The sequence below is a fragment of the Syngnathus scovelli genome, chromosome 4 (assembly GCF_024217435.2).
Source record: "Syngnathus scovelli strain Florida chromosome 4, RoL_Ssco_1.2, whole genome shotgun sequence".
NCBI lineage: Eukaryota > Metazoa > Chordata > Actinopteri > Syngnathiformes > Syngnathidae > Syngnathus > Syngnathus scovelli.
This window is the reverse complement of record NC_090850.1, coordinates 22,276,087-22,301,468: the sequence shown is the minus strand read 5'-3', so window position 1 is coordinate 22,301,468 and position 25,382 is coordinate 22,276,087. Positions and strand designations below refer to the sequence as shown.

Genomic DNA, 25,382 nt, shown 5'->3' with positions numbered 1-25,382 from the left:
ATTTATTCAACTGTTTGTATAATGAATGAACTGGAAACCTTTAACAGGAACCAGCTGTACAAGTTGTATATGCTTGCAAATTGTGTTTTTTTAGCATTTTTCCAGACTAGAAATACTAAGGACATGAACGGGAGCGAAAGGTCAAGAACTTTTTATTTTGATCGGCCTCTTCTGAAGAGGCATCCTCATTTTTCTTTTTCTCTTTTCTTTGTTTGAATTCAATGTGTTTGTGGGGGGCGAAAAAACAAAAACAAAATAATACTCGCACGATAACTCCTTAGCTGTGATGAAACTTATCACTGGACATTATTCTTTATTTAAAAAAATATATATATATTAATTGTATTTGTTGTTGTCTATTTTTTGGAATTTCTATGTCAAATGAATATCATAGCTCAGCCTATTTTGGAAGCGTACAGGGTGGCCAGAGGTGATTACGACGGATTACACTGAGCTGTTCCCGATGTGCTCCGTGCCGACATGACATGTGCCGGTGCTGCTGCAATGCTGTTTCCAACTCGTACTGGTTTGTTTGCATTTTTTTTTCAGTTGTTGTTCCAGCCAAACCCAAGCAAGATTAAAAAAGACGTGGAGGAGTTCCTCACTTGGGAGGGTGCGAATCCCCGATGAGTTTCTTTTACCCACTTTGTATTCATGTTGTAAAAACAGAGATAAAAAGTCAAAGCAAAAAAAAACATACGTTTGTTTTCCTTCTTTGCATGACTGCAAAGCCCAAGTCGTCACCTTTGACAGCAGAACTGGATTTTTCATTATGCATTTTCCAAATATGAGTCCAAACACTACTATATACTAAAATATAAGTACTTTAATATTTACTTTTCTATGTTTCACAGACACATTAAGAATTGCACATTTGAAGAGGGTCATTTGTATGATCTAACAACACAGACAAACTTAATGCATTAGATGCAACATATGGCGCCATATGACAACTTGTGTTTCATTACAAAAAAACATCTTGCCAATCGTGGCACCTGACCAAAACAGCCAAATAAACAGGTTGAACTGTCAAGTTAAACATAACCTTAAGAGAGAGGCGGATACGTTTACAAACAAACTTATAGGTCAGTCCTCACTATGAAATGGATGGATCAAATTCCTCATACATTTTTGTATTGGGCAGAATCTTCCTCAGTCTTATATTTGAAAGGTAACCGCTCCTCGTGGTCTGTCCAAAAAAACTCCCAAAAAAGGACATTTAAAAAATACGTTCATACAAAAAAAATTGTGTGATAGCTATGACAATAATGTGAATGGTCTCCAAGAATGTGCCTTATAAAGATAAAATATGTTCCTTCAAAGTTGAAAACAAGAGTGCAATATGTACATAATTACATCATTTTCTTTTTCCACTCTTTAATTTGATAGAAAATTCAGAATTTAAAATCATATTGCAAGCAATCACTGTGCACAATCTAAAAGATTGAGAAACTGCATTGAAATGTAATTTAATAATTTGCAGTTGTGCATCATACTCAGATGGCTCAAATATGATGTACACACCTGAAAACTCTACTACTATAAATAAAGAATACATTAAATTCAAACCCCAGAAAAATAAGATCTTTGTATCATTTTTGTGGCTATGTTAGCTCTCATTGTGTTAAAGTAGCCTGAGAAGTTCTGTAAAGAACATTTTGCCAGTAGTGACCAAAGTGAAACTCATTCGCCGCCAGCCGAGTAAAAATGGATCATTGACGTCAATCGGCGTCAATGGCAGTGAATGAGTTAAAAATGCTCACACGTACAGATTAAAAAGAGCTTCTCACAGTGCGTCTTGTAAACATTGGTGTAAACACGTGCGTCATCAAATGTTCGAGACATGCCTCAACTTCCCATTCTTGACCTGCATGGAGTCCGTCTTCATTTTAAGAGGCAACTCAACTTCCGATTTTGTCTTTTGCTTCTGAAATCTTTTACAGCATATGCAAGCCGTCATTGTAACGAGGGAGAAGAACAGCCCGGCGCATGTCACCGAAAGGGCAACGAGGACGGCTTTACACGGAAACGTGTCCTTCCTCTCAGGCACCTCCTGGAATTGACCGATCTGCCAAGGTTTGTCCTCTATTTCGATATCGTTTTCTCTGCTCAGCAAACTCTGGATGTAGCTTTCGTTGCTAACGGTTTCATTCACAAATAAGTTAACCATGACGGTGGAGTAAAGTGGCTCGGGCTGACCGTGATCGCTGACTTTTACCAGGAGGCTATGGAGGCCCCGGTTGCTGAGTTCCCTCTCTAAAGTGATATTTCCCGTTTCCGGGTCGATGGAAAACGAGCCGGGCTCGGCTCCCTTTCTTTTAATGATACTATAAGCGATCACGGCATTCATTCCCGTATCGTTATCCACGGCGTACACCTCGGTGATGGACGTTCCCGGCAGAGTGTTGGGCAGAACCAACATGTAGGACTGATTGGATTGAGGGAAGAGGACAATGGGTGGGTTGTCATTGACGTCCAACAGTAGTACGGTCACCATGGTTACGGAGGAGAGCGCCGGCTGCCCGCCGTCGACGGCTTCGATCCATAGCTGGTATGTACCTTGTTGCTCGCGGTCGAGCGAGACCTTGGCCCTTAGCGTGCCTCGGCCGGTGTCTATCAAAAAGATGTCACTCCCGTTGAGGATGGAAAGGGCCACCCAGCCGTTTTCCCCGACGTCGGCGTCCGTCACCGACAGCACCCCGATTTCACCGTAACCCGGGAAGTTCTCAGGCACGAAAAAAGTGAAATCCTTATTGATGAAACGCGGACTGTTGTCATTGCGGTCTTGCACGGTCACCACCACGGTGGCGATGGACTCCCTCCTTGGGATTCCCCGGTCCACCGCTCTCACGATAAAGCGGTATGTTTCCTTCTCTTCACGGTCCAGTGATGTGGTCACGCTCAGGATACCCGTCACCTGATCTAAAACAAAGATGCCAGGGGCGTCACCTCCCAGGAGAAAGGTGACCTCCCCACGGGCTTCGCTGTCCTGGTCTGTGGCGTGGAGTTGCGTGAGATAAGTGTTGGGTGCATTGTTCTCATCCACCGATATTTCCACAAACGACTGCTGAAAGACCGGCGCGTTGTCATTCTCGTCCAAAATCTCGACCTTGAGGAAAGTCTTGATGACCAGCCCTTGACTATTTTCAGCAACTACCATGAGCTCATACCCCCGCGTCGTCTCATAGTCCAGCGGCTCCGTGGTTTCGAGCAGGTATTCGTCTTTGGCCAGCTGATACGGTCCGATCCGAAAAGGACCCGAACCCTCCAAATAGCAGTCTACACTTTGACCGTCTTGTAGATTTTTGACGGTAAAAAAAGCAATCGGAGAATAAACCGGCTCCGATTCCCTAATCGTCAGCACTCCGTCTTTTTCCTGTGCGATGTATCTCGGTATGACTTCAGGTGGTCCCGTTTGAACTTTGACCAAACGAACGGCAACAGTGGCAACGGCGGGAATGCAACCGGGTCCGTTGGCCAGAACCGTGAGTTTGTAAAAGGTGGCTGTAGCCGTGTCTATTTTCCCCGCAAGTTTGATCAGCCCTGTAGTTCTGTCCAAGTGGAACAAGCTTCTGGTCTCTCTTGGCACACGCTCGCTATAAGCATAGCTGATCTGAGCATTTGCACCGAGGTCGGGGTCAAAAGCATGCGGACGAGCCAAATGCGTTCCTTTGGTGGAATTGCCGTGCAGGGTCACATTGAGGTGCGATTGGATAAACCGGGGACAGTTATCATTCACGTCTAAGACGAGAATTTTCAAAGTGGCCGCACCAAGTAGAGGAGGGGTCCCACCATCTTCCGCGATGATATCCGTGACGTATTCGGCTCGCGTCTCACGGTCCAGCGAATCGGTCACGATGACAAAGGGAGTCAGCTCCCCTCCTTCGTTTTCTTCCACATCCAACGTGAAGACACCAAAGTCATTCACGAGCCAGTAGGTCTGCACTCCGTGAAGACCCAAGTCGGGGTCAACCGCGGACTGCTCCACCGCGTAGCGAGCGTTAACCGCCGTGTTTTCCGGGATGGATATAACGATCTCGTCCACGGGGAACTTTGGTCTGTTGTCGTTGACGTCCTCGATGATGACTTTCACTTTGATGAGCTGAAAATATTGCTGAGGAAGCACAAACACATCCAGGGAGAAGAAACATCCGTGTTTGTTTGGGTTATGAGGGCAAAGTGTCTCCCTATCAATCTCTGTCGCTGATGTAAAAAACTCCCCGGTTAGATTATTAAGTGTCACATACTGTTCACTGAGCCTCCTTTGAGCCACGCTGAATAAATAGGGGGGGTCAACTGTAAAATCCAAATGTAAGTCCACACCGATGGCTCCAACAAAGGTCCCTTTGGGTAAACCCTCCTTTATTCTATAGATGAGTTCTTTTGCTTGACTGAACGTTGCAAAGCAGGAAGGAGGGCCGGTGTAAAGTAAAAGGATGAAAAATCCCTGCAACACAAGACGAGCTTTTGAAAATATAGAACACGTTTTGAACTATATCATTTAGTTCTGTATATTTATCAATTTCTACTCTGAAGTTAACACTTACCCATAGTCCCCCTCTTTTGCCAAGTCCAGGGAGCTTTCTGTTGACCATATTTAAGGTATGTCCAATTCCAGCTGTTTGTACTTATAGCAGGAGGCGTAGCCTTTGAAACAAGCAAGGCATTTTGAGCCATGCAGGTCTCTGCTTTGTCCAAAGCCGACTTGCTGTCTGACTTGAAGCACCCGTTCATCCCAGCGCAGGCTCGGGACACTCCCACTGTATGCAAATCAGTCCCATATGCCGTCCAATGAGCCCTAACGGCCACTGATACATCTGTACTTTGCGGGTTTACCTTTTTCTCGTGGTTTTAACACGAATCATCACACACCTGGGCTCCCTGTACTCATTAATCAGCATAAACCATCTGCAATTACCGTATGAATCGTAACAGGTAAATCCTAATCAGCAAAAAAAATAAAAATTGGGGGGATTATATGAGAATCAAAAAAGGTAAGGCAAAAGAAATGATGAGGAAAAATTGACAGCCAGCTTTCACGCAAGCATTTTGTTCATGAAATGAACGGCAAACAAATGATCAGAAGGCAAATCTTGGCATCATAAGTAGTGATATGATCCGATTCTGGATTGAGCCTTTAAATAATTCAACCCCCTAATCCCCATGTGTTCTAAATGCCAGGCCAGCTGTTTGCTGGGATTGGAAACATACTGCTCAGAGAAAATAATGATTGAAGTCCATTGGAAATACACACACGCCCGAGCACGCTATCGTGATGTAGATAATCAATAAATCCCCTTTCCTTCCAACGTTTTAATCAAAGCGCTAAAGCCCAAAACATTCTCAGTGGCTGTGACTTTACAGTGTGCTAACGTGACTGCCGAGTTAGTCGGAGATGCAAATGGCTTGTAAATGTTGGACTTTCGCAGGTTCCACCCAAAAATCTAATATTTGTTTTTCTGTAAAAATATTTTTGTTAAATCAATTCAATTTTTAATCAGATGCAAGAATTTATTGTAAATATTGCATGACAATATTTGATTAATTCTGTATTCTGATACTTGACTTTTTAAAGTAATGATAAAATAAACAGCATTTAATGGCAATAATAGAATGATAAAATATCTTTGCTGCAATGTGTTGGAGTTAAAAAGTCGCCCGTCATAAAAGTAGCCACGCAAATTCATGCATAAAGTGAAAACAGACAATTCAAATAATCGTCACTCCACAGCAGATGCCAAAATGTCCCTGCTCAGCAAAACAACACAGAAGCTTTACATTAATTTATCGGATTAAATTCATATGCATTTATACTCGCACAGAATTAAACTTGGCAAAACTTGGTGACTTCTGGGTTACAAAAGGAAGTTTCAATCGGGCCAAGGGTTTTATGACTTATTTACGTCATTTGATTCTGTGTGAGATGAGGCTGGGTAATCTCTTCCCAGATTTCCGAACAGATGTCTTATCAACGATGGTCTCCTCTTTTAATCAAAGTGCAGCTAAGCAAGCTTGATAGCTGTGACACAACTTGGTGGCTGGTCACATGGATATGAGCACTCACACATTAGCTCCACTTGTAGCAGTATCAAAATATTTGGGCAAACGGTCTTGAAAATAATGATCATTAGGGGAATCCAGTTATTTAGGGTCATTTTTTGCACCTTGGCTTTTTGGGAATGAGTATTTCATTTTTTTTGCACATTATATCGAATGACAGGTTGAATTTTCTGGGCTTGGCTGTTGCTCACCCAAGAGTATCACGAGGGCATCAGAAAGGATAGCCCGATTGATGTCTTTGCATTTATGCTGCCATCTGCTGGTTGGAATTATAAACTACACATTGATCATGCTGCAGGACAACCTTACAATGAAATCAAACCGATTGCTTTTCTGGCGCACTGTCAGCTTAGTGTGATGGATTTTTAAATAGATGGAATCCTGGGGGAAAAAAATGCTTATTTTCATAAATCTACGAACAAACGCATCTCATATGTCGGTCTGTCTTCTAAATCATCCAGTGTGCTTTTCTTCTCTTGGCTCTTTTCAAATGCTGAACATGTTTTGGTAATAGTGCCAAGCTCATCTTTAAAGGGGAACACAACAGAAAGCGAGACGGCAATCAATTGAGGTGATGTGTTTGATTGACAGACAGGCGGGTTGAGACTAAAATATCCGAGTGGTTGGAGTGTGAGTGACTTTATGTGTGACTGAAGGCCCACGCTGGGTCTGTCTGTCCCCGCTTGCCGAAAGTTGCCTCAGTGCAATGCATCGCTCACACAGCAGTCGCCAAGAAGATTACCTGCCAGGTCGACCAGTAATGAAGTTTCTATTGACTGAGCCCACCACAGGTACTACTTATTTCCGTCTGCTGACTGTTTCAAAGTTTTAATTTAAAGTTTTTGAGTGCATTAGTTTGGGTTTTTTTAAAAGCGTGCTTCCTGCAGGGTGTCAATTAAGGATAGAAAACAAATGTAAGCAACTTAAGAAAGTCCAATTTAGCTTCACATCTGGGTCAATAGAAAATTGGATTGGATTTTTTTTTGGCTCTCTCTGTTTTTCACGTTTTTATAGTCATTGGGGAGGTTATAATGTTAAGAGAATTTATTCTTATGGTTAAACAAATCTTAGCAGGAGAGCGCAAAGCTCATTTGGCTCATTACATTTGGCAGATGGGAGAAAATGGCCAAGTAGCTCAGAATTGAGAGGTTTAATTATATTCCAGAACATTTTCCTTAAATCACTTCACGCCATATTGAATTAAGATCATTTCACTGTTGGTCTTGCATTTATTATTCAATTTAATATGTCAGAGCCCTCCTAGATTTCAAAGACTTAATGTGTTCAAATACTTATCATTGCCATTTTCGCATTTTTTTTTTAAAGTAAATTTTAAGATTTCTTATCCATCTGTTTGTCAATTTGAAAAAAAAAGACAATAGTGAACTTTGCAAACACAGTTAGAGGCACAAGCCAGAGCAAAGGGCAACCTAGTTAGCGAGCAGTGTTCTAGTTCATGGTGCGTTATGTGTCACAAACGAAAGCTTTGATTGACTCAGCTCGGACGGGCAAGATATCAGAAACATATCTCAGTGTGCCGCATTCCTTTCTACACCGCTTCCAACTCCACCCAGCAAAAATATTCCGTTGAGGTGTCAATCTGTAATTATAAAAAGATGTATTATGTATTTCTAACCAGCAACAGTTGTAATGCCAATTGCGAGGAGTAACCTGAGCCAAGAAGTATTTAAGCACCTCTGCAGCTTTAATTGGATATGACAAACCTTTCCTTCACTGTTTGCTACTGCAACTGCTGTTCGGTGCCACATCATTAGGATGCTGTTGTTGTGTTTTTATTCAAATTGGCGCAGTGCTCGGATTTGACAGCACGGCGTCCGTGTCATGATACGACGGACTGGCTCAAGGTCACATCTGACAACATGGCAGATGGTAGGGAGGGGATGCAATAAATGATGTCCCTATATGTCCTCCTTTGTATCTCCACGCTCCTTCCCTGGTACATACATTTATCGTGTTGTTTTGATTAGGATGAGGTAAATCCTTGAATAATCCCCCCCCCCCCCCCCCGAGACGGAACGTACAACAATCTGCAACCTTGTTTGTCGGTATACGTTGCTCTTTGTGTATGCTTGAGGTTGTTGTGCATGATGACAAGCAGCACAAAAGCAATATAAGTCTACGTCACCCGAGTCTCCCGGTGATGTATATCCTCGTTCCCTCTGGAGAGTTACGAGCCGAGTGGAACAAAAGGAAGAATATGGATTTCTGGCCGTCCTTTCCTGAACATTTTTATTACTTCGTTTTGACATTCCAGTCCAACGGAGGAATTTGTATCTGGGTGTGCACACATACACTCAACTTGCCGCAGACACAGTTACTTTTTTTTTTAGATATCGAGCATCAGAGAGGCATTCATTAAAAATTATTTATTCTTTGAATCTGAAAGGGACTTACTTCCCCATGCAATTAAAATAGTTTAACCGCATATACAGTTGGGTGTACCTAATTTTGTGACCGGTGAGGATATTGGTCCTCCGCCACAATTGCCGATTCTGCACATGAGAAAAGAGAAAAGGTTAAAGATGAATTACACATGATGAGAAGAAAATAGATCAAATGGAAGAGGAGAGGAGTTTGGAGAAAGTATAGGGCATGGGGAGGCGGGGCATCAGATAGACAGGCTACTTTCTCTTTCAAGGGTCAAGCTGTCAGAGTGCCTCAGTGTCTTTGTTGCACCACCTTTTTTTCACTGTGACCTTACATGAAGCCAAGGGGAAAGGAAAGAGAAGCGGATTGGCTTTTCTTCCACATCACATTTGACATCTCTCTCTCTTTGTGACACGTGCTAACTCGTCGACGTGTGGACTAGCATAAAACTGGTGCATCTGTCAAGATGACTTTTCAGCACAGGCTCAAGTCTGAAAAAGCAAAGCTTTGGGGACTGCTTTCCCCCGTTTGCTGCCTCTAAAGCAATGCTTTAAAGTTTTTACGGCCACATCAAATTGGAGGGATGTAAAATGAATAGTGACCCTTAACCTCTGCAAACGTAAACAGAACTTTGGAAGAATAAAAAAAAACATATCAAGGTTGTTTTTTTTTTGTGGAGGGGGAAAGTAATAGTTACCAATATATTTATATTTATTATCATTATTATTATTATTATTATTATTATAATAAATTATATGTATTTATATTTTAATTATTTATATTGTTATAAAACAGACATTTTACTATGTTTAGTCATATTATGCTTTGTTTGACCTTCTCCATCTAGCTTATTGTAGAACAACATAAAATATACTGCCTGAGTGAGAATATCTTGAAGTTAAATCCAAGTAAACTACTTCTTCCTCTTGCATTTGCCCTGATTGGCACTACAAGGCCAGCGGAAAGGAAAGCAAAACGATGGTAAATAAGGTAGCACTGATTAGCTTATTCAACGAATCGAATCAAAACAAGCTGGGAGAAGGAGTCTGGACCAAAGCAATTTAAGAGGGGCAGCGACTGACAAAACATTCAGATTACCACTACTTTGTGAATAGCAAACGAAAAGAAACATTTTGAATTGTGAAGATTTAAGGCAGGTTTGGGTCATTGTGTGATCGCAGCATGCCAAAGCAGAAGAGGTTTCTGTAATTTGCCACCCAGCCGATTTTTTTTTTGCTTGATTGCCATGATAAAAAGGAGGATGCTCCACATTCCGCCTCCTCCAAACATCTGTATGAACACACAACTCCCACACTAGCCCTTATTTATCAGCCATTGTTTGCGGGAGAGCAAAAGAAAAAGACCTCCAAATGACGAATGCCCCTGCAGCCTGTCGCAACGATCCTCCCTCTGTTGGATTGTCACCATCGTTTACCCCCGCCATATTTCCTCACTTTGCTAATTTAGTCGCAAGGTGAGAGGATGCTGTGGAGCTCCTAAAAGTCCCCTGGCTCCAGATGTCTCCACCAGATGTCCCATGATTTCTGCAGTGGTCCTATGATCGTCATTTGTGTCTCTTTCAAAACAACTTTATTAACAAGCACTAAATAAACACAATGGGCAAAAATTAACATCAATAATCCAAAGATTTAACACACATCCTAAATTTATTTTATCATGTGATGAAACAACATAATTGGACTTTGGGTGCTATTTTTACAGAAGGTTAATGAGCAGGCAGTGAGACTCAACACATCATTAGTTTGTCAGAGTGCGCTGCAGGTAGAAACCAAGCAGAGGGTTAGTCATCAAACTTTTGAAGGGGAAATGTTCGTCTACACACAAAATATAATTTTCCCCACAACTGGTGGAAATGGATAAGCTTTACGGATATGACTGAATTCGACTCTCCTGCATAATAATAGAAGAATGCAAATGGCACTCATGGGAGACACGCAGGCCGTATAACAGCTGTATCAAAAGTTGACCTCTAATAAAAGAAAATGGCACCAGCCTGCAGTTAAAAGCTGCCTCGGTTTAATGGCGGCGCTGATGTGATAAGCACCAATAGATGGCAGTGAAGCACTGCCTCAAACAATGCACCTCAGCATCGTTTTGCCGTCGTCACCGCTGGTGGCTCCAATCTTATCTCATTTGAGATCCGCTTTTTCTATTGTAGCACTGAAAGATAAAACCTGCCAGCGCACACTGGTATCATTTAGGGATCTGTTGTTGCTGACGGCACATTGATGGTTAGAGGTAGGAGAGGTGTGAGAAGAGGAAAGTGAGAGGGTGAAGCAAGTGAAGGTGATGGTGGGGGGGGGGGGAGAAGAAGCGACAGCTGTAATTGGCCTGTGATGTGCCGCAGACCAAACTCATCGAAGTCCTTCTGTGTGTTGTCGACCTCCCTTCCTGTGATCGCATATCCGCACGCATTCAAATCACTTTCTGTCCTCTTTCACCTTCTGGAGTTCCATCTCCCCTTGCATGCCTTTGCATACTTGACCTCTGAGCTCGTTTTTAATCTGACGTCCTCTGGGAATGAACATCAGGGACGAGGCCCTAAAAAAGGTCAGAGTGCTAAAGCCCGCCCGCGTGGGACTTCTGTTCGTTTCTGACCTCTCTGTGCTTTCAGGCTGCTTGACGGTAGGAAAGCGAAGAGGGGACGGTGACTGTGGCTTATTAGTCTGTGACATTTGTCTTTTAGAATTCGCCGCTATTACAACTTCAACAGGACACAGCGTTCCTTTAAAATGACACAATACGAAAAAAAAAATCACACGAGATGTACTCGGTGTAATAGCAAGGCGACCATGTATAGTATTTTAATATTTATTTATTATAATTATATATTTCTTTTAGAATTTTCAACTATTACTTTTTCAACAGGACACAATGTTCCCTTAAAATTACACAATATGAACATAAAAAATCTGATCACGCTAGATGTACTAGGCAAGGTAACCATATATGCATTTATTATATTTGATATTCAATATTACTGAGCGGCTAGCTCGAAAACGTGCTGGTCGTCTCCCCATATAGCGACACAACAAGTGATTGTACTTTACGGCTTATAATAACAGCACTTGGCATCTCATTCTGTCCTCTTTATCTGCCACACTACAAAGCTCGTGTTTGCGTAAATGATCCCGTAGTTGAAAAGCACAAGATAAATGTACGATAAACAAAGGTTGTAATGCTGGAGCGCCAGTTTATACTGCGCATTAAGCCGTTTTACGACGGCAACAACACACAACCTTGACCTGTAAAATAAAATGACCCGACTCGTAATAACTCGGGTGCCGGCAGACACGCCCAAATGGCAATACTCCGCCATCATCTTATTAACAATATACTCACCGATATCATAAACGACAAAATACGTGGGCCACACGAGATGATGGAAATCAGTCTTGGAAATGTTTTCAAAAATGTTTTATATACTGCAAGAGACCGCTCTGTAGGTATTAACGGATTTTTAGAAATAAAAGCTCGGAAAGGCCAAAAATTCCAATTGTTCCGTTATTGTAATCCCGGCCTCCGCACGCTAACAAACACACTATGCGGACATGCATAATTGGATCTTACATACGGCTCACAAAAGGGAAAGCATCTGGAGGCTATGTTTGTGTGTCGCTGTTTGTGATTTTGCGTATGAATTAGGAGGTACATTTGTCTCACAGGCCACCCTCGGGCCCCGAGCTACATTTGCGTGCCATCCATCAGCCGGATGACTTGTGTCCTTTTCACATTGCTGACAGCATCGGGGGAGGAAAAAACAAAATAAATCAGACATTATATTTGTAGATTAAGACCAATATCGATAATAGCTCTCCGGAGGCCGTTTGCCTTTGAAAACAAAGAGGTTGACATACAAGAATTGAATGAGCTCAAGTGATTTTCTCAACAAGGAGACGACAGCAGCCTCGTTCATTTTGTTTTTGCGTTTGCTATTGTGACTCAGAAAAAGTGGTTTTGGATTATTTTGTCGATAACTAACACGCACATTGTTGTGTCTTATATTCACTTGGCTGCTTGGTGAATTCTTTTTTTTCCAAACCCTCTCCCTTCTCGTGGCATAGTTTGGTCCGACTTATAAAATCAGTGACTCGAGTTGAAATCATGTGACTCAAATTGCTGCACCAAGTAAGCCAAGTTCTGCTTTGATTCTTAATTTAATTTATAGTAAGTACGGCAGAAAGCAAAATACCAATTTGTGAGGTTCGCAACTAATTTATGGATGAAATTAAAATATTGTTTGCCTCTGTTTTGTAATTTACTCAACATGAAGATATTTCTCAAGTTTCAGTGAGGCTATTAATTCAATGACACGATTCAACCTCCATCGCAGCAACAGTCGAATACCAATTTGGGTTCTGCGTGATGTTTAAAAATACTTGCCGTGTTCAAACTGCTTTCTTTTCAGAGCCAGTTGCGCAACCCCGTTTCCTGGTCACTTCAATAGTTTGTTTCTAAAAGCAAACATTGCTTTCAAGGAAAACTTGTTCGCTGCCTCCCCCCCACAAAATCAAAACATTGGTCATCTACCACGCCGGGCCATCCACACATTTCCACCTCAGTGGCCAACACCGAACAAGTACTCTCCCCCCCGCAGGCAAGTTGCTCGTGCACCTCGATTTGCTTTCAAGTGCCTCGCTTTCCTGTGTGGACGGGTTTGCCCATCTCCCTTGGCGTTGTCCACATCTTCCAAGCCTCTCTTGGTTTTATCTGGCCATTTCATTTCGCCAGCCTCTTCTTTTAAAACCCGAGATGTGTGTGAGCTGACAGCTGACTTTTTCATCTTCATTTTCGGATAGCTGTCAAAAATACAGTCCTGAAACTCTCCGACTTTTATGATTCCGCTGTTGTCTCCGTGGCGCCCCTGATATCGGACATTGGGTTTTGCCGATTAATACCTGGGCTGGGACATTCTCAAAACCCGAGATTTTATTTCACTTTTGCAACCAACTGGCAACACTGCTTGGAAGCCAAATTCACCTTCTTTTGCCAACTCAATTTGAGATTAACTCATTCCCTTAAAATGGATCTCTGACGTCTATTTCCGTCAATGGCAGTGAACGAGTTAATAATCAGGACCCTAGCGTGAGTCTAATCGATTTAAAGGCCAGGTGTTGACAGAGGCGGACGTGGAAAATGGGGATGAAGTCGAGTTGAATCTCCCACATGTGCCGCGAGCGTTCCAATCGCAACATGAAAGATGAACGACACAAAGGCGGAGTCCTCTGGTCAAGTAGAATCGACGGCAAGGCGGCTATCAACATCTTCAATGGACTTGTTGCCTTGATGGCCACGGATCAACGGCTGCCTCATCTGCTCATGTGCTATGATTTGATTGCATTCAAAGTGCTTTGTTGAGGGAGTACTTGTGAGGCGGGCTGCAAATGGCTTCAAAGATAATTTGGGGTGAATGACACTAAAACTAGTCAAACAATTGAAGTGGGACGTTGAAATGGAAAAGGGTGAACGCTCGCTGATGAAAATTCGACGAAACCTGTTAATATCTGAGCTTGCAGGAACACTTTGTGGTTGGTTTGTGGTCATTTGAGTTGTTTATATTGATGCGATGGGACATTTAGTGACAGATTTCTCGATTCCTCAGTGAGTACTAACAACTGATAACAACTCAGAAGTGTTGAGTCATCAACATCTTTCCATTTTGATCTTGAACACATTCAAAATTGTCGACATTTCCATCTGAGCAGGCTTCATCAGTTGACGCTTGAGGATTAGACAGCTCAAGGCTGACCGTGTCGGACTCAAGTATTTTATCCTTTTTGGCTACGTTTCAATTTTTGGAGAAGCAAAATGCCACTTGTGAAAATTCATTAGAGAGCAGCCTTGCTAGCCAACGACTGTTATTTGGCTTTGTTGGCAGAGTAGCAATACAGCAGCAGGTATTTGTGTGAAAGCCTTGCAAGTGCACCAAAAATAATCTACGGATAGCATTCAGAAGACATTACAAAACCAATAAAAAAAAAATCATAGGTGTCTAACTCAAGGCCCGCCAAATTATTTTATGTGACAAATTGTGCATCGACTTCATGTCTCTATACAAAAATTATAAATTGTCTTTTAAAAAATAGAAAAAAAATGCTAAAAAAAGTATCAAATATTTCATCTTTTTAAAATTTTTAATCAGTTTTTACTAGTCTCTGATTTCAAAACTAGTTATTCATCAGTTTGTTGTCTAGCCTATACTGTATATAAAATAAGTAATTGACAATCACAACGGCCCTCTAAAGGAAACTATGAATACGATGCGGCCCGAATAAAAAGTTTGACACTCGACTTAGACAATCAACATTTTCTGTTATACTAAAAAGTAATCAATATAATTGATCAAAACATAAAAAAGAAACTATATATAACTGAGAATATAACTCAACAGGCTGGTGTCCGTTGTAACAACAGTCAGAGAGGCACCTGAAAGCCAAAAGAAGGCAAAATGATCAAATCTTTTGGGAAAGGATAAAAGGACAGCCCTGCGTGTCGTAGCTCTCCCCCAGTGTTCCGAGATGGGCTTTCAACTTTGATGTAGATGCTGAACTGATTACTCCTCTTTGCAACCACCCGTCACTCATGTGCATTCTTGTGCCGAAAATCGTGCTGTTTCTGTTTGAGCCGAAGCTAGATGGCCGGAAGAGTCATCCCGCCTTTGTTGTGACATACCTGCGTGTTGCATCGTCTCCTTCTGCGCGGCACATTTATTTATTCTCGGTATAACGTAGGAGCCGCTATTTTGCTCCCAGTACACTACCGCCGCCACCCCTCCAGTTCTGTTATATTTACTGTTGCTGCCGAGTATCATCTTCACATCCCTTTCCAGCCTCCAGCCAATTTCCCCACAGTCCCCTTCCCAACATTTTCTCTATATATCACTGCTAATCTACCTTTCAGTCACGGCTCCTGCATGGTCTGATGAGCTCCCTCTGTGTTTATGCTCAGTGTGTGTTATTTCTATCCTCTACCGTGGAGAAAGTCATTGCTTTATGTAAGGGTCCGTTGGCCCCACCCAGAACCACTCGCTGTGCTGGCTCTCACAGGGACCAGGCCGCTGAAGATTACACTTCACTAGGCAAGTTTCCTCTCTGCGGGCTTTTTCCCAGCAGATGTGGATAATGCAACCTATTATCGCTGTGCCCTGCACCCCACCCCCCTATGAGACCTTTATATCTTTTTTCCACTCCACTTTCTTCTCTTATTCAGTTACATCTTGTTATGTGGGACAAGATCACCTCTCTGGACTGAAGGACACAGAGAGGTCTACCTACCTATCGACCGAGCTACCTACCTACCTGAGGATTTTGTTTATTTCACCGTCCACCTGGATAAAAAGGTCACTCGGAGAAGTTCTAAATGCACAGCGAGTCAAAACTCAAGCTGTGATGGCCAGTTGGGCAGAGCAGCAAGGGGTCGTCGCCTCACATCACCTTGTTAGCCGCCTCTCCCACTTATGTCTTACTGCTGGAGCCAAACAACACTTTGGAGGTCACCGCGCTCACTTTTGCTTTCACAGATGGCCGGGGCTCGGCTCAGGTTGGGATCGCGTACCTGATCAAAATTCATTCCTTTGTTTTTGCTCACTCACCGATTCTGTTCCCAACACTTCTTTTCTTGTTTGGATGTGGATATTTCGTGTTGAGGCAGTACAATCAATTCAAAGGATTGTGCCGTAGTGATATTTCTAGTACACCTAAACCCGTGTTCCAGTGCTTTAAGATTTTCTTCATGTTTGCCTCGTCCTAAATTCACACTCCAAACGAGCCCTCTTGATCCAGAATCGATGTTGCATTTTGGGTAATGATGAAATGCACATTTTCCCTCTTCTATTTTCTTCCTCATCTGCTCCCTTGCCCTCCCAAGTCTTTTTGGCTTACAGCTGTGACTCCAAAACAGCTGTGGCAATACGCATGACGTTCCCCACGAGACAGGATGAACTGACGATTTAATAGTAATTTATAAAAAAAAAAAAAAATTCTGTATCGGCGTAGTTAAAAAAATAAAAAATAAATACATAATAAATATATATATATATATATATATATATATATATATATATATATATATTTACATATATATATATTATAATATAGATAAAAATATAATATATAAAAATATATAGATTGAATATAGGACCAAACCAAACAAAGGGAAGTGGAAATCAAAAGGCAAAGCAAAATAAACCCAGAGAAGATGAAATGCAGCTGAGGCACACAGTAAGCTGATTGGTTGACGCTATCTGCTACTGACAGGGTAGAGCAGACGGACAGAGAAACAATTAAAAAGACGAACGGTACAAATTTCAAATATAGCAAGCAAAAACATCTCCACGTGTGTTTTGAATTCATATACACAATATTAATTCTATGGAGCCAAGTGATGTTTTTTTTCATGCCGATTCCTCGCTAAAATATCATTTACAATCTTTTTTGTTTTCACTCAGAGAGAATAAATGGAAGAAAAGCCTTCAGCCCAAAGATGGTGCAGGCACTTCTTTCAGGGGGAGCTGACAATAAAATGTGACCACTTTGGGACAGAGTGCAGATTGTTGAAATTGTATGAAAATTGGATTGCTTATCAAGTTTTACTGGCACAATCTGTAGGGATCGGAATAATTTCCAGCTTCTCGCTGTTCTCAGGGTGAGTTCAACATTCTCAAAGCAGTTGTGTCAATTTCGTCATGACATAGGGATGAAACAAAATGAAAATATATTTCATGTAACGTATAGAACAGCAATAAATGTACCATTAATTGATAGCGAAACAATTGCACGACATGCTGTTCCGCGTTATTTTTCTCCAGTGACAGAATCATAGGCTTTTTTTTTTTTTTTTTTTGCTCACACCAGTCTCAGTCAGTTTCTTGAGTGTTCAACAAGAGCAGACTGGGTGATGGTGATGTCAGTCATCTTAAGCCAGAGCAGGAATGTCGCAAAACATTTTCAGACATGCCACCATTGATCTTACAGCAGCACTGCCGTCACACTGTCGTCAAGCAGAGTGTTGAGAAAAATCAGGGGCAGGGAGCAGACACTGACTGTTTTCCCCCCCCCTTTCCCATATGATGCCTCCTTTGGCTTTGTGAACGATTCAACATAATTGCCACAATGCGTTTTTGGCAGTAAAATTTGACGGAAACTGTATTGAACCCAAAAGGGCAACTATTACAAGGCTCGGTTCAAATGTTTTTTGAAAAGGCCATTGATCTGTCATATATTTGTATCTGTCATATATTTCTAGCTTTGTGGACCATATTGGTTTTTAAAACACTCTTAATCAATTATATATAATATTTTCCGTCTTTTTCAAAGTGATTGAGTTTGACAAACCAAGGGGTGATAGAGAAGTCAAGAAGCATATCTTGTGAAGCAAATTTGAAGCTTCATTTGCCATCACTAAGCAATTTCAACAAAAAAACACGAAAAAAACATTCAGATTTTTAAAGTGGCGTATTGTTCCCACTTTTCTTTCTTTTGGAGCTCGGATGACGTAAATATTGCCCGCTTGCTCCAACGCAATCGGTTTCACCGCGCCGTTGAATTCACCGAGAGACGTATGACTCATCGTCAAATCAACAACGACAGCTCCAGTCGCAAAGTTTTGTTCGTGTTTATTCCTTAGCTCAATTCTAGGTTACACCATTTGATTCTTTCTATCCATTAAAAATTCGGATGGCTTAGACGGTCGAGCTGCCGCACGACAACAACATTAATTTCAAAGACTCCGCATTTTTACAGCAAATGAGATGTCGTCGTCAGTGCTCCTTGATTAGGATTCCTCGGTTTGGATCACAGAGCAATTTTCTTCCTCTTTTGCTCAATGACCCTGTTTCCTCCCCCCTTTTCTCTCCTCGGCTGGCATAAACAGACAGTAATGGCGTTTGCCTTTTCCTTCCCCCTCACTGGTCTCTCACATGGCTCAGTAGCTTGCCTTGACAGCTCCTCGGCTCGTGGGTTCAATTGGTGGGAGTTGAAAGCCTTTTGCAGCTCTGGGCTTTCCACTGATAGAAACCTCCCTTTACCTTTTGCCCTCAGGCAATGAGAGGAAAGGAATGGGGTTAAAGCTATGCTGCTCCGACAGATAGATAAATAGAACACGGTCCTGAGAAACACCGAAAAATTCCAAGAGAACTGTCGGAGTAAAGGGGACGAACGGTGTTTCGTGTTTTTTTTTTTTTTAAACAGACAAGTGTATTCCGAGTAGAATACACATTTGTTTTTCTTTTATATCGTGTGACAATTTAAAAAACAAACAGCAACAAGAAAAAGTTGTCTTTAAAAACATCAGCTGCGCTCGGCATAGAACACTTGGCTGCATCATTTGCATATTCCTTTACTTGTACGTTAGCTTGGGCTAATAACTTACAAATTTGCTTTTGCTCTCGATCGATAATGTTGGAAACTTTTCTGTCAAGTCTAAGTACTTGCAGAGGGTGTCTGTGTTATCAGACATTTGGAATTGTGAAAGAAAATGATGGATGGCAGCTGTTGTCTTTAATGACACTGAAATTGTCCACAGGAAACGAAGGTTGTCGTATTGTTGTCGGTAATGATGAGAAGATTGCGGCAACCGCCGCGCTAGCCTCGAGTGGTTTTCACTCAACTCGGGTAAGCTTGAGGTGCTGCCGGAGCATTTACACAAAAGATCCCAGCGTTCACAAATGGACTCCTCACATCGCGCGCTGGTTTGAGCAAACAAAGAAAGGCTATGTTCAGTTCCCTCTGTATGATAATCGTCTGCGGAATTACATGATAATGGAATAAAAGATATTTCCCGTTCGCTGTTGTAACTGTGATGAGAAAAATCCCAGCGGGGGAGGTTGGTGAGCAACTGAGGCCTGCTATCCCGGGAGATGAATGGCAGGTGTTCAGATCCGGGATTCGTAGACAAGCTGTGACAAGAAAACTCGCTGCACAAAAGTGTCACGAGATGATGAGGCCGCGGGACACGGCAATGACAAGTGCCACTGTGGCAGTGACGCGCGGAGGCTGGATGTTATTAACTTTTACTGGATTGGCTTGGAAATATGAAATGCCTAAACATAGCACTTGAGTAATGACTAATGTTCTGGCTTTTGACAGACTCAAGCGAGGAGGTCAAATCAGAGACGATTTTGAAATTTCACCATAAAGACTGTCATTGAACATGCTAATGGTCAAAACGAAAAGGGGATATGAATGTCGACAAGGAGGTGTTTTGAGAGTAGTGGCTTACAGCAGGAAAAAAATGAACAAACACAAAATGATCTACTACAATTTGGAAATGGTGAACTTAGTTGGATTTATGAACTTATCATTATTAGAATTATTATTGCTCGTACTCTTCATCGAATTTAGCTTGGAGATACTCCTTGTGCTTTTAAGGGACCCATTGAGAGCGTCCTCACCAGTTGCATCGCTGTCTGGGGTGGTAACTGCACTGAACAGAACTTGAAGGCCCTGCAGCGCATAGTGAATACGGCTGGTAAGATTATTGGTGCTTCGCTACCCTCCCTGAAGGACATTTACACCTCCCATGTCGCCCGCAAGGCAACCTCGATTGCCAGAGATGTGAGTCACCCGGCTCACTCTTTGTTTGACCTTCTGCCCTCTGGGAAGAGGTACAGGAGCCTGCGCTCCCGCACCACCAGACTCGCCAACAGCTTCTTTCTCCAGGCTGTTAGGGCCCTGAACTCGCTACCCCCTTCTGCGTAGCGTGCGGCACTGTTGCGCTACTTTCGGGAATGTCTGCTGTACGCGCACTTGCTCCTTTTTTTTTTCTGCTCCTCCTATTTATTTATTTATTTATTGTTGTGTTATTTATTCATTATTTATTCAGCACGCTTTTGTTATACTTGTTTACTGTTTGTCTGTTGTGCGCCATGTCTTGTCACCGTGGGATAGGGGGGAACGAAATTTCGGTTTCTTTGTGTGTCTTTGGCATGTGGAGAAATTGACAATAAAGCTGACTTTGACTTTGAAAAACTTTGACTTTGACATTTGAAGATGATCCTAAGCATGTGAGACTCACAAAGTTATGACATCATTTTGACCAATTACAATCACTTTTAGCAATTGCAGTGACCTCAAGGACAACATCAATTATTTACGCTCATTCATCATCCAACCCTTATTTTTAATGAAAAACCGACGTCCACCATACTCGGAATATGCTCGCAAACACATAAACATGAGTTTTTTGTTTTTTTTTTCCTGTTAGAACAAGAGAAAAACAAATGTTGAGATTACACACACAGACTCGGAGAAAGCATGAAAGAAATTAAGGCACCATATGGGCCGTGAAACATCTGTTGCCCCAGGGGGTGGCAGGGACTGATGCAGCTCTGTTACTCCCTTGGATGATACATTATTATGATTGAATAAATAGAGCATTAAGTCACTTAAAATTATCCCCAGCTCTGAGAAGCTGTAAAAATGGCATTGTTTCTGTCACTCTCGTGAGAATATGACAGCAAAAATAACATGGTGTCGCTCAAGCAATTTTGCTGAGTTGGCATTTAGCAGATACAATATTTAATAAAGCAAACTTTCTGTTCTGGGTTATATATATCTTCAGAAAGTCAATATTTTTTTTTTTCTGCAGTTGAATAAATTAAACAGCGAGCATTTACTGGCAAAAAGAAGTTAGATGCATATAGTGACCATAAAATAGCTGGCAAATAATTAACCTTCGGGCTACTTTACATATTGAACCAATTAATGGTCTCGAAGAAAAGTCAAGATGTTGTCTTTGTCCTGAGGCAAACAGCTGCAGCATTGTCGTGAAAGAGAGAAACTGTACACCATTGTCTGTACTCCTTGTCCTCATTTGACTCGCGAGCACAAACTCTCGAACCCGGGATTCAAACTCAGAATCTCTGACTTGTGTGGCAGCTGTTCTAATCACCATTCCGTGTTGCTAGCCTCCCCAAAAATGTATTTTGAATCCATCCTGGAGACAGAAAAGTCCAGGAAAGTATGTTGGACTCCAGAGGGATTACCTCGACTCTGTAGTTTGGATTTGAAATCTATCTTTCACGACAGCAGCCCAGGAACTTTTCAGAATTCTATACAGCATATTGATCACAGCGTGACTTCTTGTTTCATTTTCGACACAGTGTTGGAGCTGCGTCGAACACACGCAGTATGCATTACAATTATTCTACCAATGAGCCAAACTCTCCGCATGGTGGATGAGATGAGACAACTCTAAACAGGACAAACGAGATACATCCAATGTAGGCTGGAGAAAAACAATCGACTCTCCCTTCATTCAACAGGAGGCCTGAAGTCCTTCTAAATTAATTTTTGTTCTATACACCGCTATGAGCATTATCACGCTGTCGACTTAGTTTCCCGAAGGAATCACGGTTGGATGAGGTATCAAAATAGCTTCCGTTTCTCCGACCCCCAATGACTTCACATTCATCAATGGAGGAAATGAAATTAAGGCCCTGACAACTTGATAATAAGGATATGGTTGGAGGATAAAGAACATTTTTAGATTGTAATGAAACTCCATTATTCATAAAGCATAATAGATTCGGATGCAAAGAAGAAGGGTCGTGTGAATTTGTATTGTGAAGTAAATATGAATAAAAAATGTTTTGTCCATTCAGAAGCGGAGAGCTATACGCTCACGTCTGCGGCAAACAAAGTGATTATGGAGCGAGCCCTGACACAATTTGTGAAAAGTTGAGAGTAATCAGAATGATCAATAACATGAAACAATATCAATAAATTTAATCTAACAACTGTGACTTTTTGGATTTTACCTAAAGGGGACAAGAGATGAGATTCCCCCGCCAAAATATGCAAATACATGAAATTGCAAATGCCGAACAATGATTATGCGGGGGTTCCTGCTTGGTAAAAACAACATTGTTGATTATTTCTGGATTGGAAAGTTTCAGAAGATTCCCGAATACATTTATTTGTTTGTTCCCCTGACACGCAATGCTTTTAGTTCCTCTTGTCAAAAACATTCCATGCATATCAATGCTGTTCGAGTTGTTTGCTTTCCTCTCAATGTTTATTTTGGATTCAAATTTATTTTATGCCCTACTCATAATTTTTCTGTTCACAAGTAGATTGTCTCAATGTTAGAAGTTCTCATAAGATTTATGTTTCTAGAACATGATGGAGTATGAGGCTTTTAGTCCCAGTAGGATATTTGTTCATCAGCACTAAAAATAAACAATTAAACAAATTATTAAATAAATAAATTAAAATAAATTAAATTAAAATAAAGTAATGGATGGATGGATAAAATACAATTAAATAAATAATAATAAAATAATTAAAATCAAATAAATTAAACAATAAAATCAAATAACTAAGTCAAAGATGATAGACATGACAGGGGTTTAATACGTGTGTTAACGTAATTGAGTGCTGAATGAGCAAACTCAATTTTCAATTAAAACCCGAAAGGTCAACAAAGGCTGATTTTTAAGTGATCTTATCAATACTTTAAAGTTCAAGTTCTTAAACAAATTTTATAAAATGCATATAAACCGATGTACCGATGCTACACAGATGCGTTTGCACAAGACATATGGTAACTATCACCGGTTTGGGATGAAAAAAAAAAAAAGACGGTTGTAGAGGAGGATTGAGAGGGAGTCCTTTGCATAGCAACAAGAATCGTTGAGGTGGATTCACCCTCTTTAATATTCCATTCACTTATAAAATAGCGCTGGAGGCACCTGAAAGCCAAACGCTGCTGTTGTTTGTTTGTTCTAATCGTCAAAAACCTTCACCTCTGTTCTGAGAGTCTTTCAATTTTAAAATAAATGAGCTCACTTTCAAACCACCTGTCTTTTCTGGCCAGAATATGAACATTGCTGTCCTCAAAAGGGCGCCGTCTCGCTTTGAGGTGCATTTCGACAGCTGAGGCTCGACCTCCGTCTGTCTTGAGACGTCATGACTTTCTCCGATAGAATGCCTCTTTTTGATTAAGGGTACCGAAATGACGCATTTCTTATAAATCCTCAAATCCACCTGGTGATGTTTTTGGTCTCTGTCACTTTTATTCACCCGTCACGTTGCTCTTGTTGCTTTCTGGAACACCGTGTCCTTTTTTCAGTATCATCTTTGGTCACCGCAGGTTTTGATGGCCCCCCTCAGGTGTATTGGTTTTTCTCTTTGGCCTGAGGGCCGGTTGGAACGTGATCAGCTCTGTGTTGTCGGCTTTTGACACCGCCGTTTGTGTTCCGGTGGGTGGTATTTGTCAAAAGGGGAAGAACTGGTCAGTTTGTGCAGAGTTTCTGTTTTCCGAAAGATGCCAGGCGAAACATCTTTGAAGACAACCAGAACAGTCCAGTTGCAATCGATTTAGTGCCCTGCGAACAAAATGGCCTGCCCGGGTGAATGAGAATATTCACAGCAAGAGACGCTGGCTGGTGATATTTTTTGCGTTGAACTGTACAGCTTTATATGATTGTTGTAAATATCAGACCAACTGGCATTTTTATAGCAGCGTGCTGTTTTTTTTCCCCACTCTAAGTGCAGCTATTGATGTTATAATCATTTTATTGCATTGCTTGCATTCTACTGTTTACAACAATAAAAATCTCCCCTCCAAAAAACAAACATGTTCTAGCTGACAATGATATATGTGAACTATATCCGCCCGTTACTGTTGAGTTATATTCATTTAACAACCATGCAGTTTGGAGACTATAAATGAAAACTTGGAATAGCGAAGCCAAATGAGTTTACACGCACACAAAAAAAGTGTGATGTGAGACAAAAAAAAACAGCGACTGCTGCGGCTTGTGACATCACCTCAGCAAGTAATGTGTGAGGAGGAGCGGCTGACTCTTATTGCCCCTCTCCAGGCTGAAGTGAACTGTCTCGACTCTAATGAAGACGACTGATGTTGTGAAAGAAATAGAGCATGTGATGTCAGAGGACCGATCTGACAGATACTCTGATCAAGACGCTCTTCACACAGGTAAGCCAAGGTTAGCCTTACAAAGGATTTCTTTCATGCTCTGCCTAGCATGCTCTCTGCTTGGGAGGCGGCGTATAACAGCCTTGCTCTAATATGCTTTTCTCTTTTTTAATCAGCATCAATATTGGACCCACTCATCAAAAGGTGCACATCTCCTTGAAGTTGAGTACGCTTGACTCCCGGATAAATGAAAAGCCGCTATCCTCAGCGTGGAAAACAAGAGATTAGACACAATTAAGGTGCAGATGAAACACGGCACACCACACGTGAGCGTATAAACTGGAGATTTTTTGATGCGTTCTGAAATGAATCTTGCAAAAAATAAAATTAAAAAAATGAATATATAGATTCATTTTCTTATTTTTATTCATTTTATATATATATATATATATATATATATATATATATATATATATATATATATATATATATATATATATATATATATATATATAGTGAAGTATAGAAACATGGCACACAACACATGAGCGTATAAACTGGAGATTTTTTGATGCATTCTAAAATTAATCTTGCAAAAAATAAAATTGAAAAAATGAATATATATAGTATATATTCATTTTTTAATTTTTTTAATTCATTTTATATATATATAAATATATATGTAAATATATATAATATATATAAATAAGGAAGTATAGAAAAATGGCTGAACCGTTATGTCGGTGGATGAACATAGCTTCAAAACCTGAACTAGTTCAAGAGTAGGACAGCACGACTTGAAACAAAATGACATATTGATCTATTGGGACCTTTCTGAGAAAGAAGTAATTTCCTCCATCTGCGATGACCTTTGGCGAGGCTGTTTAAAGATGGACATTGTCGGTTGAAAAGCGAGCTGATGATTATGCATCTTTGTGTTGTTGATTTCACATCCACACTCTGAGTTTATAAAAAGGCAAGTAGATTCCCACAGCAGGATCCAGCTGCAGCTGAATAGAAAAAAGCCATGTGCA

At 41.2% G+C, this 25,382-nt stretch overlaps 1 protein-coding gene and 1 long non-coding RNA gene across 2 annotated transcripts; one reads left to right on the top strand and one right to left on the bottom strand.

Annotated features, from left to right (window-relative positions):
- Nucleotides 1-808: 808 nt before the first annotated feature.
- pcdh20 (protocadherin 20) lies at nt 809-4,735 on the bottom strand. The gene is made up of 2 exons (XM_049719061.2): nt 4,548-4,735; nt 809-4,447 (listed from the first exon to the last, which is right to left on the bottom strand). The coding sequence occupies exons 1-2, from the start codon at nt 4,593-4,595 to the stop codon at nt 1,829-1,831; spliced, it is 2,667 nt and encodes an 888-aa protein (XP_049575018.1). The 5' UTR covers nt 4,596-4,735; the 3' UTR covers nt 809-1,828.
- LOC125967744 (uncharacterized) lies at nt 1,940-24,717 on the top strand. The gene is made up of 3 exons (XR_007480884.2): nt 1,940-2,076; nt 24,293-24,408; nt 24,525-24,717. It is a non-coding gene; the product is annotated as an uncharacterized lncRNA (long non-coding RNA).
- The last annotated feature ends 665 nt before the right edge of the window (nt 24,718-25,382 follow it).